The following is a 27,577-nucleotide window of genomic DNA, read 5'->3' as shown; positions in this document are numbered from 1 at the left end:
AAGTGTCCAGCACCGCGTCCCCGAATGTCCCCCAATGTCCCCAAGCACCAAACGGGGGGCTCTGGACCCCCCCCCCCCCCATGTCCCCACAGGGGGGTCCCCAAGGTCCTTCGGTGTCTCCAAGTGTCCGAGCAGGGGGGTCAGTGATGTCCTTTGATGTCCCCAAATCTCCAGCCATGGATGTCACTTGATGTCCTTTGATGTCCCCAAACCTCTGGGCGCAGGGGTCTTGTCACCCAAATCTCTCTTGTCACCCAAATCTCTGGCTTTGGATGTCACCAATGTCCTCTGATGTCCCCAATGTCCTCTGATGTCCCCAAGCCTCTGCACAGTGGGGTCCCAGATGTCCCTTGATGTCCCCAGATCTCCGGGTTTGGAGGTCACCGATGTCACTTGATGTCCCTTGGTGTCCCCAAACTGTGGGCATGGGGGTCTTGTCACCCAAATCTCCAGCTGTGGACACCACCAGTGTCCTTTGATGTCCCCAGATCTCTGCGTGGGGGCCTCAGGAGCCCAATTTCCAGCCATGGACGTCACCAATGTCACCTGATGTCCCCAGATCTCTGGGTTGGGAGGTCACCGATGTCCCTTGATGTCCCCAAACCTCCACACTCAAGGGTCTCGGACGTCCCCAAGCCCCACCCTGGCAGGTGACCAGCAGGACACGAGGCCAGCCACCCAGTGCCACCCAGTGCCACCCGGTGTCACCCACCCGCGATGCGCAGCAGCCCCACGAAGTTGCCCTCGCGCTCGTCCTGCGCCAGCTGCCACCCGCCCGTGTCCCCCGTGTCCCCATCCAGCTCCAGGCTCAGGACGTCCCCCGGCCGCAGCTGTCCCACGGCCTGGGCCAGAGCTGACCGCTCCTGGTGGCCTCCAGCTGCGGCCGGCAGGGTCAGCGGCACGGCCAGCAGCGGCCTCCGGGACGTGGCGTGGAGCAGCCGCAGGGTGACGCGGCCTTGAGGACAGTTGGCCACTGTGCAGGTGAGGCCCAGCTGGCCATAGAGGAGGTAGAGGCCACCGGACGTCACCTGCAGCGTCCCTGCGGTGTCCGGCCGGATGTCACTGCTCAGGAAGACGCCCTGGACTCCGTCCTCGTAGCGCCAGCCCAGGGATGATGGCAGCGACAGCGAGCCTGGGGACAGAGGGGACACCAGGTGAGTTTGGGGACACGGGCGACACTGAGGGAGCCTGGGGACAGAGGGACATTGGGTCAGTGGGGGACATGGGGACACCGAGGGAGCCTGGGGACAGAGGGACATTGGGTCAGTGGGGGACACGGGGGACAGCAGGTGACAGAGGAGATGGGGGAGTCTGGGGACAGAGGGGACAGTGGGGGACATGGGGACACCGAAGGAGCCTGGGGACAGGGGGGACAGCAGGTGAGTGAGGGGACAGAGGAGAGGGGTGACACCAAGGGGACATGAGGTGACCCAAAAGGACACTGGGTCTGTGACACCCTGGGGAAAGTCGGTGACACCTTGGGGACACTCCGTGACACCCAGGGGACCACAGGGACATGGACACTCCATGACACCCTGGGGACACTCCATGACACTGTGGGGACACTGACACCCTGGGGACACTGCATGACACCCTGGGGACCACAGGGACACAGGATGCTCCATGACACTGTGGGGACACTCCGTGACACTGTGGGGACACTCCGTGACATCCTGGGGACATTGACACCCTGGGGACACTCCATGACACTGTGGGGACACTCCGTGACATCCTGGGGACATTGACACCCTGGGGACACTCCATGACACTGTGGGGACCACAGGGCCACAGGATGCTCCATGACACCCTGGGGACACTCCGTGACATCCTGGGGACACTGACACCTCGGGGACACTCCGTGACACCCAGGGGACCACAGGGACATGGACACTCCATGACACCCTGGGCACACTCCATGACACTGTGGGGACACTGACACCTCGGGGACACTCCGTGACGCCGGGGCCGTCTGTGCCACCCCCGGATGCCGCAGGGAAGGGAGGTGACATCGGGGAGGCGACATCGGAGAGGGAGGTGACACTTCCTCTGCGAGGGCGGCGGGACGAGGAACCCGAGTGACAATTTCGAGATGACTGGGGGGAGGGGGGGAGGTGACATGGGGGTGGGGACAGGAGGGGACAGGAATGGACACCAAGGGACATCAGGGGACAGGAGGGGACACAGGGGACAGGAATGGACATCAAGGGACATCAGGGGACAGGAGGGGACATCAGGGGACAGGAATGGACACCAAGGGACATCAGGGGACATCAGGGGACAGGGATGGACATCAGGGGACAGGAGGGGACTCGGGGGACAGGAATGGACATCAGGGGACATCAGGGGACAGGAGGGGACATCAGGGGACATCCGGGACTTACCGGCGCTGAGCAGCACGTGGGCGGCGGTGGCAGCCTGGAGGGGGAGGGGACAGCAGGGACAACGTCAGCGGGAGGGTCCCCAATGTCCCCAAGGTGTCCCCCATGTTCCCAACCCCCCGGAAGGGGAAGTGGCGCCTCCCGCCGGGATTTGGGGACTTCCCAGAGCTCCCGCTCGGGGGAATTTTTTTTTTGGGGGGGGAAAAGGGAAAATTCCGGGATTTGGGGGAAAAAAAGGGGATTCGGGGATGGGGGAGGGGCGGGGTGGTGGCATTCGTGTCATCGGGGCGGGGACAGGAGTGGGGGGACACCGGGATGGACACATGGACACCTGGATGGACAGATGGACAAACGAGTGGACAGATGGATGGACAAACGGGCACACAAGTGGACACACAGACACCTGGATGGACACTCGGATGGACAGATGGACACACGAATGGACACAGAGACACCTGGATGGACACACGGGTGGACAGATGGACACCTGAATGGACAGAGGGACACCTGGATGGACATCTGGACACCTGGACAGACGGACAGAGCCCTGGGTAAGCACAACATCCAGATGGGCGAACACCTGGATGGACACCTGGACACGCCCCCAGGTGGACAGACAGATGGACAACTGGACAGCCAGGACACCTGGGCTGCCCGATGGGCACCTGGACAACTGGACAACCAGGCTGATAACTGGACACCTGGATGGATGGACACAGGGATGGATGGACAGATGGACACCTGGACAGGTGGACCCCCAGAGTCATGGACAGATGGACAGCGAGCAGACAGACACCTGGATGGACACCTGGACAGTCACCTGGACAACTGGACACCAGGACAGAGGGATGGATGGACACCAGGACAGAGATACCTGGACAACTGGACAGGTAGACACCAGGACATCTGGACAGATGGACACTCGGGCAGGTGGACAGATGAACATTTGGACTGCCGGACAGATGGACACCAGGACAGACAGACACCTGGACAACAGGATAACTGGACACCAGTATAACCGGACACCAGGACAAACACCCGGACAATCGGAAAACCGCACACCTGGACAACCAGACCCCAGGACACCCGGCCCCCCGGCCCCCAGGACAGACGGACGGATGGACTCCCGGCCGGACAGAGCCCGAACCCCCCTCCCCGTGCCCACCTTCACCGGGGGCTGCCCCCGGAGCGTCCCCAGCACGGCGGCGGCGGCGGCGGCGGCTCCGAGCGCGAGGGCGGCGAGGGCGGCGAGAGCCGGGGCCAGGCGGCGGCACCGGGACCGGGTCCGGTTCGGGTCCCGGTGCTGGTCCCAGTGCTGGTCCTGGGGCCGGTTCTGGGTTTGGTCCCGGTTCGGGCAGAGGCACCGGCACGGGCAGGGGGGCGCCGGGGGATTCTCGGGGTCAGCGAGCAGCGACATCGCGGCGACATCGGGGACGGAGCGCGGCGCGGCCGCTTTTAACGGGCCACGGAGCGGGAGAGCGGGGAGGGGTGACATCAGGGGTGACATCAGGGAGGGGACAGCGGGGAGGAGGCGGTGACATCGGGGAAGGGACAGCGGGGAGGGGGGCGGTGACATCGGGGAGGGGACTGGAACATCGGGGAGGGGACAGAGGTGACATCGGGGAAGGGACATCGGGGCGGTGACATCGGGGAGGGGACCGGGGACATCGGGGAGGGGACATCGGGGCAAGGACATCGGGGAGGGGACCGTGACATCGGGGGGGGGACTGGAACATCGGGGAAGGAACGGTGACATCGGGGGGCGGGGGGGACCGGGGACATCAGGGAGGGGACCGGAACATCGGGGAGGGGACCGGGGACATCGGGAAAGGGACCAGGGAGGGGACATCGAGGAGGAGGCGGCGACATCAGGGGAAGGGGACATCAGGGAAGGGACATCGGGGAGGGGACGGTGACATCATGGAAGGGGACCGGGGAAGGACGGGGGAGGGGACTGGGACATCGGGACAGGGATCGGGGAGGGGACAGTGACATCAGGGAGGGGACTGGAACATCGGGGAGGGGACAGGGGACATCGGGGAGGGGACATCGGGGAGGGGGCGGTGACATCGGGGCGGGGACTGGAACATCGGGGAGGGGACCGGGGACATCAGGGAGGGGACATCGGGGAAGGGACATCGGGGAAAGGACGGTGACATCAGGGAAAGGACCGGGGATGGGTTGGGGACATCGGGGAGGGGACAGGGACACTGAGGAGGGACAAGGGACGGACCGGGGAGGAGCTGGGGATACCGGGGAGGGATTGGGGACAGCGGGGCAGAGGCGGGGAGGGGAGCGGGGTGACCCCAAAGGGGACCTGGAGGGGACCACGGTGACACCGGGAGGGGACAAATCCATGCGGGGGGAGGCGCCGGGGACAGAGCGACACCGGGGGTGGGGACAGAGCGACACCGGGGGTGGGGACAGGCCAGCGAGGAACCAGCGACACCGTGGGCGGGGGGAGCCCTGGGGGGACACCGGGGAGGGGGAGGTTTTGGGGACCATCCAGGGCTCCTCCCTGCGGTGACGTCACGGGGGATGGGAAAGTGTCCCCAAGTGTCCCCAAGTGTCCCCTGGCGGGGATTTCGCCTCCGGAGTTTCCTGCGCGGAGCGGGGACGGAATTTCTTGTCCCTGTCCCTTCTCCCCCCCCCCCTTCCTCCGCCTCGGGGATCGGGACCGGGAAGGGTTTGGGGGACACGCGACAATGGGGGGGGGGGGGGGGGGGACATCTGGGGATCCCCTTGGGCTGAGCCACCCCCCGCCCCCCCCCCAAAATGGAACCCCCATAGGTGACACCCCCCCCCAAAGAGACCCCCCTCAAAACACCCCCCCGTATGAAAAAACACCCCCCCGTCCCAAAAATGGGACCTCCATGGGACACCCCCCCAAAATGAGACCCCCATTTGAAGCCCCCCGAAAACGGGACCCCTCCCTCATGAGACCCCTCCCCAAATGAGCCCCTCCCATGTGAAGCCGCCCCCCCCAAAATGAGACCCCCATGGGAGACAACCCCCCCCCCGCCCAAAATGGGACCCCCAAGTGAGTCCCCCATATGTGAAGCCCTCCCCAAAAAAACGGGACCCCCATGGGACCCCTCCCCAAATGAGCCCCACCCAAGTGAAGCCCCCCAATAGGCCCCCCCCAAATGGGATCCTCATGGGAGCCCCCAAATGGGACCCCCATGGGACCCCTGAAAATGGGACTCCCAAAAAGCCCCCCAAAATGGGACCCCCATGGGAGCCCCCAGATGTGACCCCCAAAATGGGATCCCCGAAAATGGGACCCCCATGGGACCCCCCCAAATGGGACCCCCAAAAAAACCCCCAAATGTGACCCCCATGGGACCCCCCAAATGGGACCCCCGAAAATGGGACCCCCATGGGAGCCCCCCAAATGTGACCCCCAAAATGGGACCCCCATGGAACCCCCGAAAATGGGACCCCCAAAAAGCCCCCCAAATTTGACCCCCATGGGACCACCCCGAATGGGACCCCCATGGGAGCCCCCAAATGGGACCCCCGAAAATGGGACCCCCATGGGAGCCCCCAAATGAAACCCCCCCAAAATGAGACCCCGCCCCCCAAAACGGGACTCCCATGGGTGACACCCCCCCACATTTGAAGCCCCCCAAAATGGGACCCCCATGTGAATCCCCCCCCATAATGAGGCCCTCATGGGTGACCCCCTGAGACCCGCCCCCCCCAAAAATGCCCCCCCCCGCGACCCCCGCCCCCCAAATGGGACCCCCAGAGGGACCCCCCATTTTAAACCCCTCCCCCAACGAGACCTCCATGGCCCCCCCCCCCTAAAAATTGGGGACCCCGCTCCGAGGGGCTCTCCCCTGCAAAGCCACGCCCTCTGACCACGCCCCCTTCACCATCGCCCCGCCCACTCCCCCACCCCCTCATTCCTGGCCCCGCCCCCCTCCCGCAACCCACCAATCAGCGCTCGCTGCGCTGCGGCGCGCGTCGATGACGTCATCGCGCCGACCCGGAAGCGAGAACAGTGCAAGGTACAAGGGGGGGCAACACGCGACTTTAGGGGAGCGTGGGGTGGGCGGGGCCTGAGTGGGCGGGGCCGCCGGGGGTGGGCGTGGCCGCCAGGTGTGGGCGTGGCCAGGGCGGGCGCGGCTCTTGCAGGAAGCGCAGGTGAGGGGACGCCGGGGTGGACATCGGGGTGGACACCGGTGGGACACCGGGGTGGACACCGGGGGGGGGGTCCCAGGGCACTGGGGAGGGTCGTGGGAAGCGGGGGGGACACGAGGGACACGCGGGGGACACGCGGGGGGAGTCCCCGGGCATTGGGGGGGGGGTGGTGGGAACGGGAGAGGGGACACGGGAGGGGTCAGAGGACACGGAGGGGTCAGAGGACACAGGGGGGACACGGGAGGGGTCAGAGGACACAGGGGGGACACGGAGGGGACAACCGGGGGCTGTCCCCGGTCACTGGGGGCGTCCCGGGAATCGGGGCGGGGACACGTGGGGGGGGACACTCAGGGGGTCACCTGGGGGTGACCATTAGGACAGAGGGGACAATCGGGGTCTGGAGTGACCATCAGGGCAGGGGTGGCCTTGGGGACGGAGGGAGGAGGTGGGGACTGGAGTGGCCCTGGGGGCAGAAGGGACAATGAGGGGTGTGGGTGGCCTTGGGGACAGGGGTGGCCTTGGGCACAGGGGGACAGTCGGAGGTTGGGGTGGCCTTGGGGACAGGGGGGACAATCAGAGGACAGAGGTGGCCTTGGGGACATGAGGGACAGTTGGGGGTTGAGGTGACCTTGGTGACCTTGGGGACAGTGGGGACAGAGGTGGCCTTGGGGACATGAGGGACAGTTGAGCGTCTGGGTGGCCTTGGGGCCAGGGGGGGATCATCGAGGTCTGGAGTGACCATTAGGACAGAGGTGGCTTTGGGGATGGAGGTGACCACAGGGGTGGAGGGACAGTTGGGTGGCCTTGGTGACAGGGGTGACAATCAGGGTGGCCTTGGGGACAGGGGGAACAGTTGGGGGTTGAGGTGATCTTGGTGACCTTGGGGACAGGGGGGACCATCAGGGGACAGAGGTGGCCTTGGGGACATGAGGGACAGTTGGGGGTTGAGGTGACCTTGGTGACCTTGGGGACAGTGGGGACAGAGGTGGCCTTGGGGACATGAGGGACAGTTGAGCGTCTGGGTGGCCTTGGGGACAGGGGGGACAATCAGGGGACAGAGGTGCCCTTGGGGACCTTGGGGACAAAGACCCCAAGAACTGCCCCAAAATTGGGGATTTTTGCCCCAGTTTGGGCCCTTTTGGCCCAGTGTTTTCCCCCGCTGGGTTTTGGGGCAAAAAGGAGGAATTTGGGATCAGGGAGGGAAGGAATTCCAGGAATGTTTGGGGGAGGGGCGAAACTTCGTTAGGGGTGATTACACGAATGGACTGGGTGGTTATGCAAATGAGATGTGTAGTTATGCAAATGAACTGTGTAATTATGCAAATTTGGTTCGTCGTTATGCAAATGAGGCATGCAGGGGTGTGGGAACCTGGAGGAACTGGGACTGGTTTAACTGGGACTGGTTAAACTGGGTTCAGTTAATCCAGGGTTTAATTAATCCAATCTGATTAATTGAACTGGGTTTAATTAATTTGGGTTCAGTTAATCCCATCTCTATTAATCCGGTTTTAATTAATCCAAGTTTAATTAATCTGGGTAAATCAGATTCTGTTCACTGGGGTCCAGTAATCCCAGCTCAATTAATCCCCATGGGACCACCCCAATTAATCCCACCTCAATTAATCTGGGTTTAATTAATCCAAATTTAATTAATCTGGGTAAATCAGGTTCAGTTCACTGGGGTCCATTAATCCCAGTTCAATTAATCCGGGTTTAATTAATCCAAATTTAATTAATCTGGGTAAATCAGGTTCAGTTCACTGGGGTCCATTAATCCCAGTTCAATTAATCCGGGTTTAATTAATCCAAATTTAATTAATCTGGGTAAATCAGGTTCAGTTCACTGGGGTCCATTAATCCCAGCTCAGTTAATCTGAGTTTAATTAATACAGGTTTAATTAATCTGGGCACAATCCACTGGGCTCCGTTAATCTGGGTTCGGCCAATCACAGCTCAGTTAATCGGGGTTTAATTAATCAGGCTTTAATTTAGTTGGGGTTTAATCAATCCAGCTTCAGTTGACCTGGCTTTAATTGATCGGTGTTCGATCAATTTGGGTTTAATCAATCCGCATTTAATTAATGCAAATTCCGTGCGTCACCGCGCCCTGGGGCTGTTCCGTGGCATTCCATGTGCCCAGTGTCCACCAGTGTCCCCAGTATCCCCAGTGTCCCCAGTGTCCCATGTGCCCAGTGTCCCCCAGTGTCCCCAGTATCCCCAGTGTCCCCAGTGTCCCATGTGCCCAGTGTCCCCAGTGTCCCCAATGTCCTCCCTGTCCCCAGAGTCCACCAGTGTCCCCCAGTGTCCCCAGTATCCCCAGTGTCCCCACTGTCCCCAGTGTCCCCAGTGCCCCCAGTGTCCCCCAGTGTCCCCAGTATCCCCAGTGTCCCCAATGTCCTCCCTGTCCCCAGTGTCCCCAGTGTCCCCAGTGTCCCCACTGTCCCCAGTGTCCCCAGTGTCCCCAGTGTCCCCCCTGTCCCCAGTGTCCCCAATGTCCCCAATGTCCATGTCATTCCCTGCCACTCCCGGTGTCCCCAGGGGTTCCCACGGTGTCCCCAATGGGTTCCCAGTGTTCCCAGTCAGTTCCCACAGTGGCCCTGGGCAATTCCCGGTGTCCCCAGGGGTTCCCACAATGTCCCCGTTGGATTCCCAGTGTCCATAGGGGTTCCCACGGTGTCCCCAGTGGGTTCCCATGATGTCCCCAGTGGATTCCTGGTGTCCCTGGTGGGTTCCTGGTGTCCCCAGGGGTTCCCACGATGTCCCCACTCGGTTCCCACGGTGTCCCCAGGGGTTCCCACGATGTCCCCACTCGGTTCCCACGGTGTCCCCAGGGGTTCCCACGATGTCCCCAGTGGCTTCCCAGTGTCCCCAGTGGGTTCCTGGTGTCCTCCAGGGGTTCCCACGGTGTCCCCATTGGGTTCCCAGTGTCCCCAGGGGTTCCCACGATGTCCCCAGTTGGTTCCTGGTGTCCTCCAGGGGTTCCCACGGTGTCCCCATTGGGTTCCCGGTGTCCCCAGGGGTTCCCACGATGTCCCCAGTTGGTTCCCGGTGTCCCCGGTGGGTTCCCGGTGTCCTCCAGGGGTTCCCATGATGTCCCCGGTGGGTTCCTGGTGTCCCCAGGGGTTCCCACGGTGTCCCCATTGGGTTCCCGGTGTCCCCAGGGGTTCCCACGATGTCCCCAGTTGGTTCCTGGTGTCCCTGGTGGGTTCCCGGTGTCCCCGGTGGGTTCCCGGTGTCCCCAGGGGTTCCCACGATGTCCCCGGTGGGTTCCTGGTGTCCATAGGTGTTCCCACAGTGTCCTCCAGGGGTTCCCACGGTGTCCCCAGTGGCTTCCCAGTGTCCCTGGTGGGTTCCCGGTGTCCCCAGGGGTTCCCACGATGTCCTTGGTGGATTCCCGGTGTCCCCGGTGGATTCCTGGTGTCCTCCAGGGGTTCCCACGGTGTCCCCAGTGGGTTCCCATGATGTCCCCGGTGGGTTCCCGGTGTCCCCATGGGTTCCCACAATGTCCTCAGTGGGTTCCCACGGTGTCCCCGTTGGATTCCCAGTATCCCCAGGGGTTCCCACGATGTCCCCAGTGGGTTCCCGGTGTCCCCAGGGGTTCCCACAGTGTCCCCGTTGGGTTCCTGGTGTCCCCCATGGGTTCCCACAATGTCCCCAGTGGGTTCCCATGATGTCCCCGGTGGCTTCCTGGTGTCCCCAGGGGTTCCCACGGTGGCCCCATTGTTTTGCAGTCCCCTCCCATGGATCTGGTGGCCGGACTGGGCTGTGCCTGTGCCGGGCTGGTGGCCCTGGCCCTGCTGGTGGTGGCCCAGCGCCTCGGGCTCCTCTACCGCCTGTGCCACAAGGTCTGGGGACATTGGGGACATTGGGGATTGCGGGCATGATGGGGACACTGGGGCTGGGGGACATTGGGGTCGGGGGACACTGGGGGGACACTGGGGTCGAGGGACACTGGGGGGACACTGGGGGGACACTGGGGGGACACTGGGGATGGGGGACATTGGGATCGGGGGGACACTGGAGGGACACTGGGGGGACACTGGGGGGACACCGGGGATGGGGGACATTGGGGACTGGGAAGGACATTGGGGACAGGTGCCACTGGTGCCGCCACTGACCCCGTGGTGACCCCATGGTGACCACAGGTGGGATGGGTGGGACTAGGGGGAAATGGGCATAGGTGGCACGGGTGGGATGGAGGACCCTGGGGACAGGTGTCACCGGTGTCACCGCCGACACTGGGGATACTGGGGGCACTGGGGGCCCTGCTGCCCCCATGGTGACCCTGTGGTGACCCCACGGTGACCTCGCTGTCCCCCCAGGTGGACACGGCGAGTCCCCGGCATGGCGGGGAGCTGGTGGCCGAGGTGCTCCGTGCCCACGGGGTGCGGTTCCTGTTCACGTTGCCCGGGGGCCACATCTCGCCCGTGCTGGTGGCCTGCGAGAAGCTCGGCATCCGCGTGGTGGACACGCGGCACGAGGCCACCGCCGTCTTCGCCGCCGACGCCGTCTCGCGGCTCTCGGGTCAGCACCGGGGACATTTCGGTGGAGGGGGTGTCCTCGTTTGTCCACCCAAAGGGGTGGGGGTGGCACAGGGAGGTGACCCCATGGCCAACATCTCCAGAGGGTTTTGGGTTGTCCCATCTTGGTGGGTCTTGGGTGACCTGAGACTTTGGAGTGTTCGAGGTCCTTCCAGGGTGGAGTTTGTCCCTATTTTTCCCCTCCCAGAAGGGTGGGGACCGGACAAGGAGGTGACCCCATGGCCGATATCTCCAGAGGGTTTTGGGTTGTCCCATCTTGGTGGGTCTTGGGTGACCTGAGAGGGTTTCAAGGAGTTTGAGGTGTCCAGGGTGGGATTGCCCCAATTTGTCTCCATTTGTCCCAAAGGGGTGGGGGTGGCATAGGGAGGTGACCCCATGGCCGACATCTCCAGAGGGTTTTGGGGTCTCCTTCCTTGTCCCACCATGGTGGCTCCTGGGTGACCTGAGAAGGTTCAAGGAGTTTGAGGTGTCCAGGGTGGGATTTGTCCCCATTTGTCCCAAAGGGGTGGGGGTGGCACGGGGAGGTGACCCCATGGCCGATATCTCCAAGGGTTTTGGGGTGTCCCTCCGTGTCCCACCATGGTGGCTCCTGGGTGACCTGAGAAGGTTCAAGGAGTTTGGGGTGTCCAGGGTGGGATTTGTCCCCATTTGTCCCAAAGGGGTGGGGGTGGCACGGGGAGGTGACCCCATGGCCAACATCTCCTGAGGGTTTTGGGTTGTCCCATCTTGGTGGGTCTTGGGTGACCTGAGACTTTGGAGTGTTCGAGGTCCTTCCAGGGTGGAGTTTGTCCCCATTTTTCCCCTCCTAGAAGGGTGAGGACCGGACAAGGAGGTGACCCCATGGCCGATATCTCCAAGGGTTTTGGGGTTGTCCCATCTCAGTGGGTCTTGGGTGACCTGAGAGGGTTTCAAGGAGTTTGAGGTGTCCAGGGTGGGATTGCCCCAATTTGTCTCCATTTGTCCCAAAGGGGTGGGGGTGGCATAGGGAGGTGACCCCATGGCCGACATCTCCAGAGGGTTTTGGGGTGTCCCTCCTTGTCCCACCATGGTGGCTCCTGGGTGACCTGAGAAGGTTCAAGGAGTTTGGGGTGTCCAGGGTGGGATTTGTCCCCGTTTGTCCCAAAGGGGTGGGGATGGCACAGGGAGGTGACCCCATGGCCGATATCTCCAAGGGTTTTGGGGTGTCCCTCCGTGTCCCACCATGGTGGCTCCTGGGTGACCTGAGAAGGTTCAAGGAGTTTGAGGTGTCCAGGGTGGGATTTGTCCTCGTTTGTCCCCATTTGTCCCCAAGGAGTGGCGGTGGCACGGGGAGGTGACCCCATGGCCAACATCTCCAGAGGGTTTTGGGGTGTCCAGAGTGGGATTTTGTCCTCGTTTGTCCCCTCTTGGATCTCATCCATCCTTGGTGCCACCTTGGTGCCATCTTGGAGCCATCATGGAGCCACCTTGGCGCCACCTTGGTGCCACCGTGGAGCCATCTTGGAGCCACCTTGGAGCCACTTTGGTGCCACTTCAGTGCCACCTTGGAGCCACTTTGGTGTCATCTTGGAGCCATTTTGATGCCACCTTGGAGCCATCTTGGTGTCAATTTGGGGCCATTTTGGTGCCATCTTGGAGCCACCTTGGTGCCAATTTGGTGTCATCTCGGGGCCATTTTGAAGCCATCTTGGTGCCACTTTGGTGTCATCTTGGTGCCACTTTGGGGCCATTTTGGCGCCATCTTGGTGCCACTTTGGTGTGACTTCGGCATCATCTTGGAGCCAGCTTGGTGCCACCTTGGTGCCACCTTGGGGCCACTTTGGTGTCATCTTGGAGCCACCTTGGAGCCATCTTGAAGCCGCCTTGGGGCCATCTTGGAGCCACCTTGGGGCCATCTTGGCGCTACTTTGGAGCCATTTTGGCAGCATCTTGAAGCCACTTTGGTGTGACTTTGGTGCCACCTTAGAGCCACCTTGGTACCACTTTGGGGCCATTTTGGTGCCATCTTGAAGCCACTTTTGTGCCACTTTGGTGTCACTTTGGAGCCACCTTGGTGCCACTTTGGGGCCATTTTGGGGCCATCTTGGAGCCACTTTGTTGTGGCTTTGGTGCCACCTTGGTGCCACTTTGGTGTCATCTTAGAGCCACCTTGGTGCCATCTTGAAGCCACTTTGGTGCCGCTTTGGTGTCACCTTGGTGCCACCTTGGTGCCACTTTGGCGCCATTTTGGGGCCATCTTGGAGCCACTTTGTTGTGGCTTTGGTGTCATCTTGGAGCCACCTTGGTGCCACTTTGGTGTCATCTTGGGGCCATCTTGGGGCCACCTCGGTGCCATTTTGGTGCCACCTTGGTGCTGCTTTGGTGTCATCTTGGGGCCACCTTGGTGCCACCTTGGTGCCGCTTTGGTGTCATCTTGGGGCCACCTTGGTGCCACTTTGGGGCCATCTTGGGGCCACTTTGGTGTGACTTTGGTGCCACCTTGGTTCCACTTTGATGTCATCTTGGTGCCATTTTGGAGCCACTTTGGTGTGACTTTGGTGTCACCTTGGAGCCACCCTGGTGCCATTTTGGGGCCATCTTGGAGCCACTTTGTTGTGGCTTTGGTGCCAACTTAGTGCCTCCTTGGTGCCACCTTGGAGCCACTTTGGTGTCGTTTTGGCACCATCTTGAAGCCACTTTGGTGTGGCTTTGGTGCCACCTTAGAGCCACCCTGGTGCCACTTTGGCCCCACCTCGGAGCCACTTTGGTGTCATCTTGGTGCCATTTTGGAGCCACCTTGGGGCCACCTTGGTGCCACCTTGACCCCATCCGTTGTCCCCTGTCCCACCCCGTCCCCGCTGTGCCCCCAGGTCGCATCGGCGTCGCCGCTGTCACCGCGGGCCCCGGTGTCACCAACACGGTGACGGCCGTCAAGAACGCCCAGATGGCCGAGTCCCCCCTGCTGCTCCTGGGCGGCGCCGCTGCCACCCTACAAAAGGTGGGAACATCCCAAAAAAGCCCTTCCCAAAGGGAATTTTGGGGCAGTTTCTTTCATTTTGGGGTTTTTTCCCCTCATTTTTGGGGGGTTTTCCCTCATTTTTGGGGGTTTTCTCTCATTTTTGGGTCCCGGTGTCACTAAAAAAATGGGAATTTGTTCTCCGGGGTAGAAAATCCGGCGTTTTTTTGGGGATTTGTCCCCAAATCAATGACCAAAAATTCCTGGAATGCATGGAATTAGTGACTGTTCCTCATATTTTAATTACGTATTCATCACATCCTCAAATCCATTCATTTATGCAAATTATTGCCATCAATTCTTTTGGATTTGAGGGGGTTTTGAGGGGGTTTGGAGGCATCCCAAAAAATCCCTTCCTGACCCCAATTTTGGGGGGTTTTCCCTTGGTTTTGGGGTCCTGGTGTCACCAAAAACTGGGAATTGACCATTCCAAAGAATTTGTTGAGGTGGAAATCTGACGTTTTTGGGGGGAATTCTCGTTTTCCTGGGGGAATTCCCATTTTTTTCGAGACCATTCCCGGTGTTCCTGAGGGAATTCCCATTTTCCTGCGGCCGTTCCCAGTTTCCCGAGGGACCATTCCCGTTATTCCTGAGGGTCGTTACTGTTTTCCCCAGGGCATTCCTGGGAATTCCTGGATCCCAGAGTGGGAATTCCCAGATTCCCGAGGCCGTTCCTGAATTCCCACTGCCATTCCCAAATCCCCGATGTCATTCCCAGATTCCTGAGACCATTCCTGTTATTCCCGAGATCATTCCCGTTTTCCTGAGGGCATTCCCAGGAGTTCCCAAGTTCCCAATGGCCATTCCCAAATTCCCAGTGCCATTCCCAAATTCCCAGTGCCATTCCCGATGCCATTCCCATTATTTCTGATGTCATTCCCGAATTCCTAATACCGTTCCCAATGCCATTCCCATTATTCCCGATGCCATTCCTTGTTCCTGGTGCCATTCCCAAGTTCCCGATGCCATTCCCGATGGTCATTCCCGAATTCCCAGTGCCATTCCCGGTGCCATTCCCGAACTCCCGATGCCATTCCTGATGGTCATTCCCGAATTCCTGGTGCCATTCCTGAATTCCCGATGCCATTCCTGATGGTCATTCCCGAATTCCTGGTGCCATTCCTGAATTCCCAATGCCATTCCCGTTGTTTTCGATGCCATTCCCATTATTCCTGATGCCATTCCCAAGTTCCCAGTGCCATTCCTGATGGTCATTCCTGAATTCCCGGTGCCATTCCTGAACTCCTGGTGCCATTCCCCTTATTCCCGATGCCATTCCTTGTTCCCGGTGCCATTCCCATTATTCCCGATGCCATTCCCAATGGTCATTCCCGGTGCCATTCCCGGATTCCCAATGGTCATTCCTGAATTCCCGGTGCCATTCCCGGATTCCCAGTGCCATTCCCGTTATTCCTGATGCCATTCCCGGTGCCATTCCCGAATTCCCGGTGCCATTCCCGTTGTTTCTGATGCCATTCCCGTTATTCCTGATGCCGTTCCTGATGCCATTCCCGTTATTCCCGATGCCATTCTGGATTCCCAATGGTCATTTCTGAATTCCCGATGCCATTCCCGGTACCATTCCCGTTATTCCCGGTGCCATTCCCAAATTCCTGGTGCCATTCCCGTTATTCCTGATGCCATTCCCGGTGCCATTCCCGAATTCCCAGTGCCATTCCCAAATTCCCGGTGCCATTCCCATTGTTCCCAATGCCGTTCCCGTTATTCCCGATGCCATTCCCGGTACCATTCCCGTTATTCCCGGTGCCATTCCCGTTATTCCTGGTGCCATTCCCATTATTCCCGATGGCCATTCCCGGTGCCATTCCCATTATTCCTAAGGCCATTCCCAATGGTCATTCCCGAATTCCTGGTGCCATTCCCATTATTCCCGATGGCCATTCCCGGTGCCATTCCCGGTGCCATTCCCATTATTCCCGAGACCATTCCCAATGGTCATTCCCGAATTCCCGGTGCCATTCCTGTTGTTCCCGATGCCATTCCCGAACTCCCGGTGCCATTCCCGGTCTCCCAGGGCCGGGGCGCGCTCCAGGACATCCCGCAGGTGCCGCTGTTCCGGACGCTCTGCAAGGCCGCGCTGTCGGTCAGAGCCGTGCGCGACATCGTCCCCACCCTGCGCCGGGCCATCGCCACCGCCATGGAGGGGACACCCGGTGAGGGCACAGGGACATGCCGGAATTCCCCCAAAACTCCCCTGGGATGGGGTTTGGGGGGTGGGAATCCCAAAATTCCCATGGGGAGGAATTTGGGAAGGGAGGGGATCCCAAAATCAGCCCCGGGATGGGGGATTTTTATTCCCCTCCCTGCTCGGGGCCATCGCCACCGCCATGGAGGGGACACCCGGTGAGGGAACGGGGACATCCCGGAATTCCCCCAAAATTCCCCTGGGATGGGGTTTGGGGGGTGGGAATCCCAAAATTCCCATGGGGAGGAGTTTGGGAAGGGAGGGGATCCCAAAATCAGCCCCGGGATGGGGAATTTCCGTCCCCTCCCTGCTTGGGGCCATCACCACCACCATGGAGGGGACACCTGGTGAGGGCACAGGGACATCCCGGAATTCCCCCAAAATTCCCCTGGGATGGGGTTTGGGGGGTGGGAATCCCAAAATTCCCATGGGGAGGAGTTTGGGAAGGGAGGGGATCCCAAAATCAGCCCCGGGATGGGGAATTTCCGTCCCCTCCCTGCTTGGGGCCATCACCACCACCATGGAGGGGACACCCGGTGAGGGCACGGGGACATCCCGGAATTCCCCCAAAATTCCCCTGGGATGGGGATCCCAAAAATCAGCCCTGGGATAAGGTTTGGGGGGGTTGGAACCCCAAAAGTTCCCTGGGGTTGGGATCCCAAAATCAGCCCCCAGAGTGGGGAATTAGGGAGGGAAAGAATCCCGAAATCTCCCTGTGAGGGGTTTGGGATGGGGAGAGGAATCCCAAAATTCCCATGGGGAGGAGTTTGGGATGGGAGGAATCCCAGAATTCCCCCAGTGAGAAATTTGGGGAGGGAACCCCCCTAAGGCACTTTTGGGGCACCCGGTGGGATTTGGGGTGACCCCCCCATGGATTTGGGGGGTTTTGGGATGGGATTTGGATTTTTTGGGGTCTCTGGGGATGGAATTTGGGATCAGGTGGGATTTGGGTGGGTTTTGGGATGGGATTTGGGATTTTGGGGTGTCTGGGGATGGAATTCGGGATCAGGTGGGATTTGGGGTGATCCCCTGGATTTGGGGGGTTTTGGGATGGGATTTGGGATTTTGGGGTGTCTGGGGATGGAGGTTTGGGATCAGGTGGGATTTGGGTGGGTTTTGGGATGGGATTTGGGATTTGGGGTGTCTGGGGATGGAATTCGGGATCAGGTGGGATTTGGGGTGATCCCCCTGGATTTGGGGGGGTTTTGGGATGGGATTTGGGATTTTTTGGAGTCTCTGGGGATGGAATTTGGGATCAGGTGGGATTTGGGGTGACCCCCATGGATTTGGGGATGTTTTGGGATGGGATTTGGGATTTTTTGGAGTCTCTGGGGATGGAATTTGGGATCAGGTGGGATTTGGGGTGACCCCCATGGATTTGGGGGTGTTTTGGGATGGGATTTGGGGTTTTGGGGTCTCTGGGGATGGAACTTTGGGGTTGGGGACACTGGGATGGTTTTGGGGCTGTTTGAGGGCTTTGGGGCCGGTTTCTGGAGGTTTTTTGGGGTTTTTTGGGATCAAGGGGCTCAGATCCCCCCCCTAAAAGGGTTTTGGGGTCCCCGCAGGCCCCGTGTTCGTGGAGCTGCCCATCGATGTCCTCTACCCCTTCCACGTGGTCCAGAAGGAGATCGGGGGCCCCAAAACCCCGCGGGGGCTGCGGGGGAAACTCGTCCAGTGGTGAGAGGAATCCCCCCAAAAAAACCCCGAAGAAGCCCCCCCAAAAAAACCCCACCCCAAAAAAAAGCCCCCAGAAAAAAAACCCACAAATCCCCCAAAAACCAACAAAAATTTCAAACCCTCCCCCCAAAAAAACCCCAAAAAAACCACAAATAACCCAACCCCCCCAAAAAACCCAACCCCCCCCAAAAAAACACAAACCCCCAAACCCTCCCCCCCCAAATCCCCCCAAAATACCTCCAAAAAAAACCCCAACCCCCAAAAAATCCCCCAAAAACTCCCCCCAAAAAACAAAAAAAAACCCCAAAACCAAAAAAAACTCAAAAAAGACCCCAACCCCCCCCAAAAAGCCCCCCCAAAATCCCATAAAACCCCCAAAAAAACCCAAATCCCACAAAAACCAAAAAAACCCCAACCCCCCCCAAAAGCCTTCCCCTCAAAAACAAGCCCCCCCAAAAACACGCAGAAAAACCCCAAAATCCCCCAAAACCCCCAAAAGAACCCCCCAAAACCCCCCCCCAAAAGACCTCTCCCCCCAAAACTTCCTCCCCAAAAACCCCAGAAAAGCCAAAAAACCCCAAATCCCACAAAAATCCCAAAAAACCCCCAAATCCCCCAAAAAACCTCCCCCTCAAAAACCCCAGATAAACCAAAAAAACCCCAAATCCCACCAAAAAAAACCCCAAAAAATCAAAAAGCCCCCAAAATCTCCCCCAAAAACCTCCCCCTGCCCCCCAAAAAATCCCCCCAAAATCCCAGAAAAACCCCAAAAAACCCCAAATCCCACAAAAACCCCAAATCCCCGCAGGTACCTCGGGAATTACCTCCAGGATCTCTTCGCGGGGGCCTGGGAGCCGCGGGACCTGACCCCGCTGCCCCTGCGCGTCCCCACGGCCGCCCCCGAGCAGGTGCGGGACCCCAAAATGGGGCGAAAACCCCAAAAATGGGGCAAAACCCACAAAAACGAGGGAGAAACCCCGAAAACGGGGGGGGGAAACCCCCAAAAATGGGGCGAAAAACCCCAAAACCAGAGGGAAAATCCCAAAAACAGCGGGGAAACCCCAAGAACAGGGCGAAAACCTCATAATCCCCAAAGCTGGGGGGAAAACCCCAAAAACGGGCAGAAAATCTCAAAAGCGGGGGAAAACCTCTGAAAACGGGAGGAAAACCCCAAAGCCGGGGTGATAACCCCAAAAATGGGGGGGAAACCCCAAAAAGCGGGGGGAAAACCCCAAAACTGGAGGGAAAACCCCAAAAAATGGGGAGAACCCCAAAAAAATGGGGAAAACCCCAAAAACAGGGGGAACCCCCAAAAACAGGGAGATAACCCCAAAAATGGGGCGAAAACGTGAAAACTGGGGGGAAAGCCCCAAAGCCGGGACAAAACCCCAAAAAATGGGGTGAAAACCCCAAAAGTGGGGGGAAAACCCCAAAAACGGGGCGAAAACCCCAAAAATGGGGCAAAAACCCCAAAACCAGAGGGAAAATCCCAAAAACAGGGGGGAAACCCCAAGAACAGGGCGAAAACCTCATAATCCCCAAAGCTGGGGGGAAAACCCCAAAAACGGGCAGAAAATCTCAAAAGCGGGGGAAAACCTCTGAAAACGGGAGAAAAACCCCAAAGCCGGGGTGATAACCCCAAAAATGGGGGGGAAACCCCAAAAAGCGGGGAGAAAACCCCAAAACTGGAGGGAAAACCCCAAAAACAGGGGGAACCCCCAAAAACGGGGAGATAACCCCAAAAATGGGGCGAAAACCTGAAAACCGGGGGGAAAACCCCAAAGCCGGGACAAAACCCCAAAAAATGGGGTGAAAACCCCAAAAGTGGGGGGAAAACCCCAAAAACGGGGGGGAAACCCCAAAAATGGGGCGAAAACCCCAAAAACAGGGGGGAAAACCCCATAAAAGGGGTGAAAACCCCAAAAGTGGGGTGAAAACCCCAAAACCAGGGGAAAACCCCAAAACCAGGGGAAAACCCCAAAAACAAGGGGAAAACCCCAAAGCTGGGGCGATGACCCCAAAAATGAGGCGAAAACCCCAAAAGTGGGGTGGAAACCCCAAAATGGGGAGACTTGGGATGGGGTTGAGGGGGTGGGGATGGATTTGGGGTCCGGTTTTGGGATGGGATCAGAGGGATTTGGGGGGGGTTTGGGGTGGGGTTGATTTGGGATGTGATCGGGGGGTTTTGGGATGGGATTGGGATGAGATTGGGGTTGGGATGGGGTTGGGGTTTGGGATGGGGTTGGGATGGGGTTGGGGTTTGGGACTGGGATGGATTGGGATGGGTTTTGGGGGGATTTTGGGATGGGATTGGAGGATTTTGGGATGGGGTTGGGATGGATTGGGATGGGTTTTTGGGGGATTTTGGGATGGGATTGAACGGTTTGGGATGGGGTTGGGATGGGGTTGGGATGGGATTGGGGTTGGGATGGGGTTGGGATGGGATTGGAGGATTTTGGGATGGGGTTGGGATGGATTGGGATGGGTTTTTGGGGGGTTTTGGGATGGGATTGAAGGGTTTGGGATGAACTGGGGGGTTTTGGGATGGGGTTGGGGTGGGATTGGGGTTTGGGATGGGATTGGGGTTTTGGGATGGGGTTGGGATGGGGTTGGGATGGGGTTGGGGTGGGATTGGGGTTTTGGGATGGGGTTCGGGTGGGATTGGGGTGGGATTGAGGTTTCGGGATGGGGTTGGGATGGGATTGGGGTTTGGGATGGGGTTGGGATGGATTGGGATGGGTTTTTGGGGGGTTTTGGGATGGGATTGAAGGGTTTGGGATGAACTGGGGGGTTTTGGGATGGGGTTGGGATGGGATTGGGGTTTGGGATGGGATTGGGTTTTTGGGATGGGGTTGGGATGGGGTTGGGATAGGATTGGGGTTTTGGGATTGGGGTTTGGGATGGGGTTGGGATGGGATTGGGGTTTTGGTATTGGGGTTTTGGGATGGGGTTGGGATGGGGTTGGGATGGGATTGGGGTTTGGGATGGGGTTGGGATGGGGATGGGATGGGGTTGGGATGGGGTTGGGGTGGGGTTGGGATGGGGTTGGGATGGGGTTGGGATTGGGGTTGGGATGGGATTGGGATGGATTGAAGGGTTTGGGATGGATTTTTTGGGGGTTTTTGGATGGATTGGGGGATTTTGGGATGGGTTTGGGATGGGTTGAAGGGATTTGGGATGGGTTGAGGGACTTTGGGGTGGGGTTGAGGGGATTTGGGATGGACTGAGGGTTTTTAGGATGGGTTTGGGATGGATTGGGATGGGTTTGGGATGGGGTTAGGACGGATTGGAGTCTTGGGGATGGGGTTGGGATGGGATTGGGGTGGGATTGGGGTTTGGGATGGGGTTGGGATGGATTGGGATGGGTTTTTGAGGGGTTTTGGGATGGGTTTGGGATGGATTGGGGGGGTTTGGGATGGATTTGGGATGGATTGAGGGGTTTTGGGATGGCTTTGGGATGGATTGGGGGGATTTGGGATGGCTTTGGGATGGGATTGAAGGGTTTGGGATGGCTTTGGGGTGCAGTTGAGGGGATTTGGGATGGATTGGGGGGGTTTTGGGATGGGTTTGGGATGGATTGGGGGTTTTGGGATGGATTGAAGGGGTTGGGATGGGGTTGGGATGGGATTGAAGGGTTTGGGATGAGCTGGTTTTGGGGCTGTCTAAGCTGGGCTGGTTTGGGGTTAATTTGGGCTGTTTGGGGTTAATCCAGGATTGGGGTTGTCTAAACCAGCTTTTGGGGTTAATTTGGGCTGTTTGGGGTTAATCCAGGTTTGGGGCTGTCTAAGGTGGGTTTTGGGGTTAATCCTGGCTCTTTGGGCTTAATCCAGTTTTGGGACTGTCTAAGGCGGGTTTTGGGGTTAATCGTGGCTCTTTGGGGTTAATCCAGGTTTGGGGCTGTCTAAACCAGGTTTTGGGGTTAATCCCAGCTCTTTGGGGTTAATCCTGGCTCATTGGGGTTAATCCAGGTTTGGGGCTGTCTAAAGTGGGTTTTGGGGTTAATCCTGGCTCATTGGGGTTAATCCAGGTTTGGGGCTGTCTAAGGCGGGTTTTGGGGTTAATCCTGGCTCATTGGGGTTAATCCCGGCTCTTTGGGGTTAATCCAGGTTTGGGGCTGTCTAAACCAGGTTTTGGGGTTAATCCAGGTTTGGGGCTGTCTAAGGCGGGTTTTGGGGTTAATCCCAGCTCTTTGGGGTTAATCCAGGATTGGGGCTGTCTAAGGCGGGTTTTGGGGTTAATCCCGGCTCTTTGGGGTTAATCCAGGTTTGGGGCTGTCAAAGGCGGGTTTTGGGGTTAATCCCAGCTCTTTGGGGTTAATCCCGGCTCTTTGGGGTTAATCCAGGATTGGGGCTGTCTAAACCAGGTTTTGGGGTTAATCCAGGTTTGGGGCTGTCTAAGGCGGGTTTTGGGGTTAATCCCAGCTCTTTGGGGTTAATCCAGGATTGGGGCTGTCTAAGGCGGGTTTTGGGGTTAATCCCGGCTCTTTGGGGTTAATCCAGGTTTGGGGCTGTCAAAGGCGGGTTTTGGGGTTAATCCCAGCTCTTTGGGGTTAATCCCGGCTCTTTGGGGTTAATCCAGGATTGGGGCTGTCTAAGGCAGGTTTTGGGGTTAATCCCGGCTCTTTGGGGTTAATTTGGGCTGTTTGGGGTTAATCCAGGATTGGGGCTGTCTAAAGCAGGTTTTGGGGTTAATCGTGGCTCTTTGGGGTTAATCCCGGCTCTTTGGGGTTAATCCAGGATTGGGGCTATCTAAAGCAGGTTTTGGGGTTAATCCCAGCTCTTTGGGGTTAATCCTGGCTCATTGGGGTTAATCCAGGTTTGGGGCTGTCTAAGGTGGGTTTTGGGGTTAATCCCGGCTCTTTGGGGTTAATCCAGGTTTGGGGCTGTCTAAGGTGGGTTTTGGGGTTAATCCTGGCTCATTGGGGTTAATCCAGGTTTGGGCCTGTCTAAGGTGGGTTTTGGGGTTAGTCCCGGCTCTTTGGGGTTAATCCCGGCTCTTTGGGGTTGATCCAGGTCCAGCGCTGTGCGGAGCTGCTCAGCCGCGCCCGGCGGCCGCTGGTGCTCGTGGGCAGCCAGGCCCTGCTGCCCCCCACGCCGGCCGAGGAGCTGCGGTGAGCGGCCAGACTGGGGCAGACTGGGAGGGACTGGGAGGGACTGGGATGGACTGAGAGGGATTGGGAGGGACTGGGATACATTAGGATGGACTGGGAGGGAATGGGAAGGATTGGGATGGACTGGGAGGGATTGGGAGGGAATTGGGAGGGACTGGGAGGGATTGGGATGAACTGGGAGGGACTGGGAGAGATTAGGATGGACTGGGATCTGGATGGAGCCATTTTTGGGTCCAAACCGAGCCAGTTTGGGATCTGGATGGAGCCGATTTTGGGGCCAAATGGAGCCAGTTTGGGATCTGGATGCAGCCACTTTTAGGGCCAAATGGAGCCAGTTTGGGGCCAAACCGAGCCAGTTTGGGATCAGGATGGAGCCGTTTTTGCATCCAAACTGAGCCATTTTTGGATCCAAATGTAGCCATTTTTGGGTCCAAACCGAGCCCGTTTGGGTCCAAACGGAGCCAGTTTGGGATCTGGATGGAGCTGATTTTGGGTTCAAATGGAGCCAATTTTGTAGCCAAACCGAGCCAGTTTGGGATCAGGATGGAGCCAATTTTGGGTCCAAACGGAGCCATTTTGGGGCCAAACGGAGCCAGTTTGGGATCTGGATGGAGCTGATTTTGGGGACAAATGGAGCCAGTTTGGGATCTGGATGGAGTTGATTTTGGGGACAAATGGAGCCAATTTTGTAGCCAAACCGAGCCAGTTTGGGATCAGGATGGAGCCAATTTTGGGTCCAAACGGAGCCAGTTTGGGATCAGGATGGAGCCGTTTTTGCATCCAAACGGAGCCATTTTTGGATCCAAATGTAGCCATTTTTGGGTCCAAACCGAGCCAGTTTGGGATCTGAATGGGGCCCTTTTTGGGTTCAAACTGAGCCAGTTTGGGATCTGGATGGAGCTGATTTTGGGGACAAATGGAGCCAGTTTGGGATCTGGATGGAGGCGATTTTGGGTTCAAATGGAGCCAGTTTGGGTCCAAACCGAGCCAGTTTGGGATCAGGATGGAGCCAATTTTGGGGCCAAATGCAGCCAGTTTGGGATCTGGATGGAGCCAATTTTGGGGCCAAACCGAGCCAGTTTGGGATCAGGATGGAGCCAATTTTGGGGCCAAACCGAGCCAGTTTGGGATCAGGATGGAGCCGTTTTTGCATCCAAACTGAGCCATTTTTGGATCCAAATGTAGCCATTTTTGGGTCCAAACCGAGCCCGTTTGGGTCCAAACGGAGCCACTTTGGGATCTGGATGGAGCTGATTTTGGGTTCAAATGGAGCCAATTTTGTAGCCAAACCGAGCCAGTTTGGGATCAGGATGGAGCCAATTTTGGGGCCAAACGGAGCCATTTTGGGGCCAAACGGAGCCACTTTGGGATCTGGATGGAGCTGATTTTGGGGACAAATGGAGCCAGTTTGGGATCTGGATGGAGTTGATTTTGGGTTCAAATGGAGCCAGTTTGGGTCCAAGCCGAGCCAGTTTTGTAGCCAAACCGAGCCAGTTTGGGATCAGGATGGAGCCAGTTTTGGGGCCAAACCGAGCCAGTTTGGGATCAGGATGGAGCCATTTTTGGGTCCAAACGGAGCCAGTTTGGGATCAGGATGGAGCCGTTTTTGCATCCAAACGTAGCCATTTTTGGGTCCAAATGTAGCCGTTTTTGGGTTCAAACCGAGTCCGTTTGGGTCCAAACGGAGCCAGTTTGGGATCTGAATGGGGCCCTTTTTGGGTTCAAACTGAGCCAGTTTGGGATCTTGATGGAGCTGATTTTGGGTTCAAATGGAGCCAATTTTGTAGCCAAACCGAGCCAGTTTGGGATCAGGATGGAGCCAATTTTGGGTCCAAACAGAGCCAGTTTGGGGCCAAACGGAGCCACTTTGGGATCTGGATGGAGCTGATTTTGGGTTCAAATGGAGCCAGTTTTGTAGCCAAACAGAGCCAGTTTGGGATCAGCATGGAGCCAATTTTGGGTCCAAACGGAGCCATTTTGGGGCCAAACGGAGCCACTTTGGGATCTGGATGGAGCTGATTTTGGGGACAAATGGAGCCAGTTTGGGTCCAAGCCGAGCCAGTTTTGTAGCCAAACCGAGCCAGTTTGGGATCAGGATGGAGCCAATTTTGGGTCCAAACCGAGCCAGTTTGGGATCAGGATGGAGCCATTTTTGGGTCCAAACAGAGCCAGTTTGGGATCAGGATGGAGCCGTTTTTGCATCCAAACGTAGCCATTTTTGGATCCAAATGTAGCCGTTTTTGGGTCCAAACCGAGCCCGTTTGGGTCCAAACGGAGCCAGTTTGGCCCCCCCAGGCCCTTCCCGCTGACCCCTCCCCTGTCCCCAGCTCGGCCCTGGAGTCCCTGGGTGTCCCCTGCTACCTGGGCGGGGCGGCGCGGGGGCTGCTGTCCCCCGAGTGTCCCCTGCTGCTGCGGCAGAACCGCCGCGACGCCCTGCGCGACGCCGACCTCGTGCTGCTGGCAGGTACCTGTGGGGACGCGGGGACAGCCCCGAGCGTCCCCTGTCCCCTCCTGAGCCCTCGCTGTCCCCACCCCAAGGGACGGTCTGCGATTTCCGCCTGTCCTACGGCCGCCTCTTCGGCCGCGGCACCGCCGTGGTGGCCATCAACCGCGACCGGACGCAGCTGCTGCGCAATTCCGACGTCTTCTGGAAGCCGCGGCTGGCCGTGCAAGGTCAGGGGGGCAGTGGGGCCACAAATCGGGACTTTGGGGTCAGAATGAGGTGGTTTTGGGTCAAAAAGAGGCGGTTTTGAGGTCAGAATGAGGCAGTTTTGGGTCAAACCGCGACCGGACGCAGCTGCTGCGCAATTCCGACGTCTTCTGGAAGCCGGGGACAGTGGGGACCACAAATCTGGATTTTGGGGCCACAAATCGGGACTTTGGGGTCACAAATGAGGTGGTTTTGGGTCAGAATGAGGTGGTTTTGGGTCAGAATGAGGCAGTTTTGGGTCAAACTGCGACCAGACGCAGCTGCTGCGCAATTCCGACGTCTTCTGGAAGCCAGGGACAGTGGGGGCCACAAATCGGGATTTTGGGGCCACAAATCGGGACTTTGGGGCCACAAATTGGGGCTTTGGGGTCAGAATGAGGTGGTTTGGGGTGAAATTGAGGCGGTTTTGGGTCAAACTGCGACTGGACGCAGCTGCTGCGCAATTCCGACGTCTTCTGGAAGCCGCGGCTGGCCCTGCAAGGTCAGGGGGGCAGTGGGGCCACAAATCGGGACTTTGGGGCCACAAATCGGGACTTTGGGGTCACAAATGAGGTGGTTTTGGGTCAGAATGAGGCAGTTTTGGGTCAAAAAGAGGCGGTTTTGGGGTCAGAATGAGGCAGTTTTGGGTCAAACTGCGACCGGACGCAGCTGCTGCGCAATTCCGACGTCTTCTGGAAGCCAGGGACAGTGGGGACCACAAATCGGGATTTTGGGGACACAAATCGGGACTTTGGGGTCACAAATGAGGTGGTTTTGGGTCAGAATGAGGTGGTTTTGGGTCAAAAAGAGGCGGTTTTGGGGTCAGAATGAGGCAGTTTTGGGTCAAACCGCGACCGGACGCAGCTGCTGCGCAATTCCGACGTCTTCTGGAAGCCGGGGACAGTGGGGCCACAAATCGGGATTTTGGGGCCACAAATCGGGACTTTGGGGCCACAAATCGGGACTTTGGGGACACAAATTGGGGCTTTGGAGTCAGAATGAGGTGGTTTGGGGTGAAATTGAGGCGGTTTTGGGTCAAACCGTGACCGGACGCAGCTGCTGCGCAATTCCGACGTCTTCTGGAAGCCGCGGCTGGCCCTGCAAGGTCAGGGGAGAGTGGGGCCACAAATCGGGACTTTGGGGCCACAAATCGGGACTTTGGGGTCACAAATGAGGTGGGTTTGGGTCAGAATGAGGTGGTTTTGGGTCAAAAAAAGGCGGTTTTGAGGTCAGAATGAGGCAGTTTTGGGTCAAACCGCGACCGGACGCAGCTGCTGCGCAATTCCGACGTCTTCTGGAAGCCGGGGACAGTGGGGGCCACAAATCGGGATTTTGGGGCCACAAATCGGGACTTTGGGGCCACAAATCGGGACTTTGGGGACACAAATTGGGGCTTTGGGGTCAGAATGAGGTGGTTTGGGGTGAAATTGAGGCGGTTTTGGGTCAAACCGTGACCGGACGCAGCTGCTGCGCAATTCCGACGTCTTCTGGAAGCCGCGGCTGGCCCTGCAAGGTCAGGGGGGCAGTGGGGCCACAAATCGGGACTTTGGGGCCACAAATCGGGACTTTGGGGCCACAAATGAGGTGGGTTTGGGTCAAAAAGAGGCGGTTTTGGGGTCAGAATGAGGCAGTTTTGGGTCAAACTGCGACCGGACGCAGCTGCTGCGCAATTCCGACGTCTTCTGGAAGCCAGGGACAGTGGGGGCCACAAATCTGGATTTTGGGGCCACAAATCGGGACTTTGGGGCCACAAATCGGGACTTTGGGGACACAAATTGGGGCTTTGGGGTCAGAATGAGGTGGTTTGGGGTGAAATTGAGGCGGTTTTGGGTCAAACTGCGACCGGACGCAGCTGC

At 58.4% G+C, this 27,577-nt stretch overlaps 2 protein-coding genes across 9 annotated transcripts in view; one reads left to right on the top strand and one right to left on the bottom strand.

The window, feature by feature from the left end:
- Nucleotides 1-704: 704 nt before the first annotated feature.
- Nucleotides 705-4,276, bottom strand: LOC309583587 (uncharacterized protein; the record flags this gene model as incomplete). Its single annotated transcript, XM_082299330.1, has 3 exons — nt 3,544-4,276; nt 2,382-2,415; nt 705-1,132 (listed from the first exon to the last, which is right to left on the bottom strand). The coding sequence occupies exons 1-3, from the start codon at nt 4,261-4,263 to the stop codon at nt 705-707; spliced, it is 1,182 nt and encodes a 393-aa protein (XP_082155456.1). The 5' UTR covers nt 4,264-4,276.
- A 599-nt stretch (nt 4,277-4,875) lies between these two features.
- ILVBL (ilvB acetolactate synthase like) overlaps nt 4,876-27,577 on the top strand; it is a 36,832-nt gene continuing 14,130 nt past the window's right edge. Inside the window, exons 1-11 of one of the 8 annotated variants that reach the window (XM_082299387.1) lie at nt 7,756-8,673; nt 8,881-9,869; nt 10,256-10,369; nt 10,847-11,048; nt 13,894-14,021; nt 16,075-16,213; nt 17,811-17,922; nt 18,731-18,830; nt 22,935-23,032; nt 25,360-25,496; nt 25,571-25,705. In XM_082299387.1, coding sequence (XP_082155513.1) covers nt 8,655-8,673; nt 8,881-9,869; nt 10,256-10,369; nt 10,847-11,048; nt 13,894-14,021; nt 16,075-16,213; nt 17,811-17,922; nt 18,731-18,830; nt 22,935-23,032; nt 25,360-25,496; nt 25,571-25,705 — 2,173 coding nt within the window. In that variant the 5' untranslated portion in view covers nt 7,756-8,654. The other 7 variants (XM_082299386.1, XM_082299390.1, XM_082299391.1 and 4 more) reach the window with 7 other exon arrangements.

The sequence above is a fragment of the Coloeus monedula genome, assembly GCF_965178545.1.
Source record: "Coloeus monedula genome assembly, chromosome: 31".
NCBI classification, from domain to species: Eukaryota; Metazoa; Chordata; class Aves; order Passeriformes; family Corvidae; genus Coloeus; species Coloeus monedula.
This window is presented reverse-complemented; position numbering and strand designations above follow the sequence as displayed.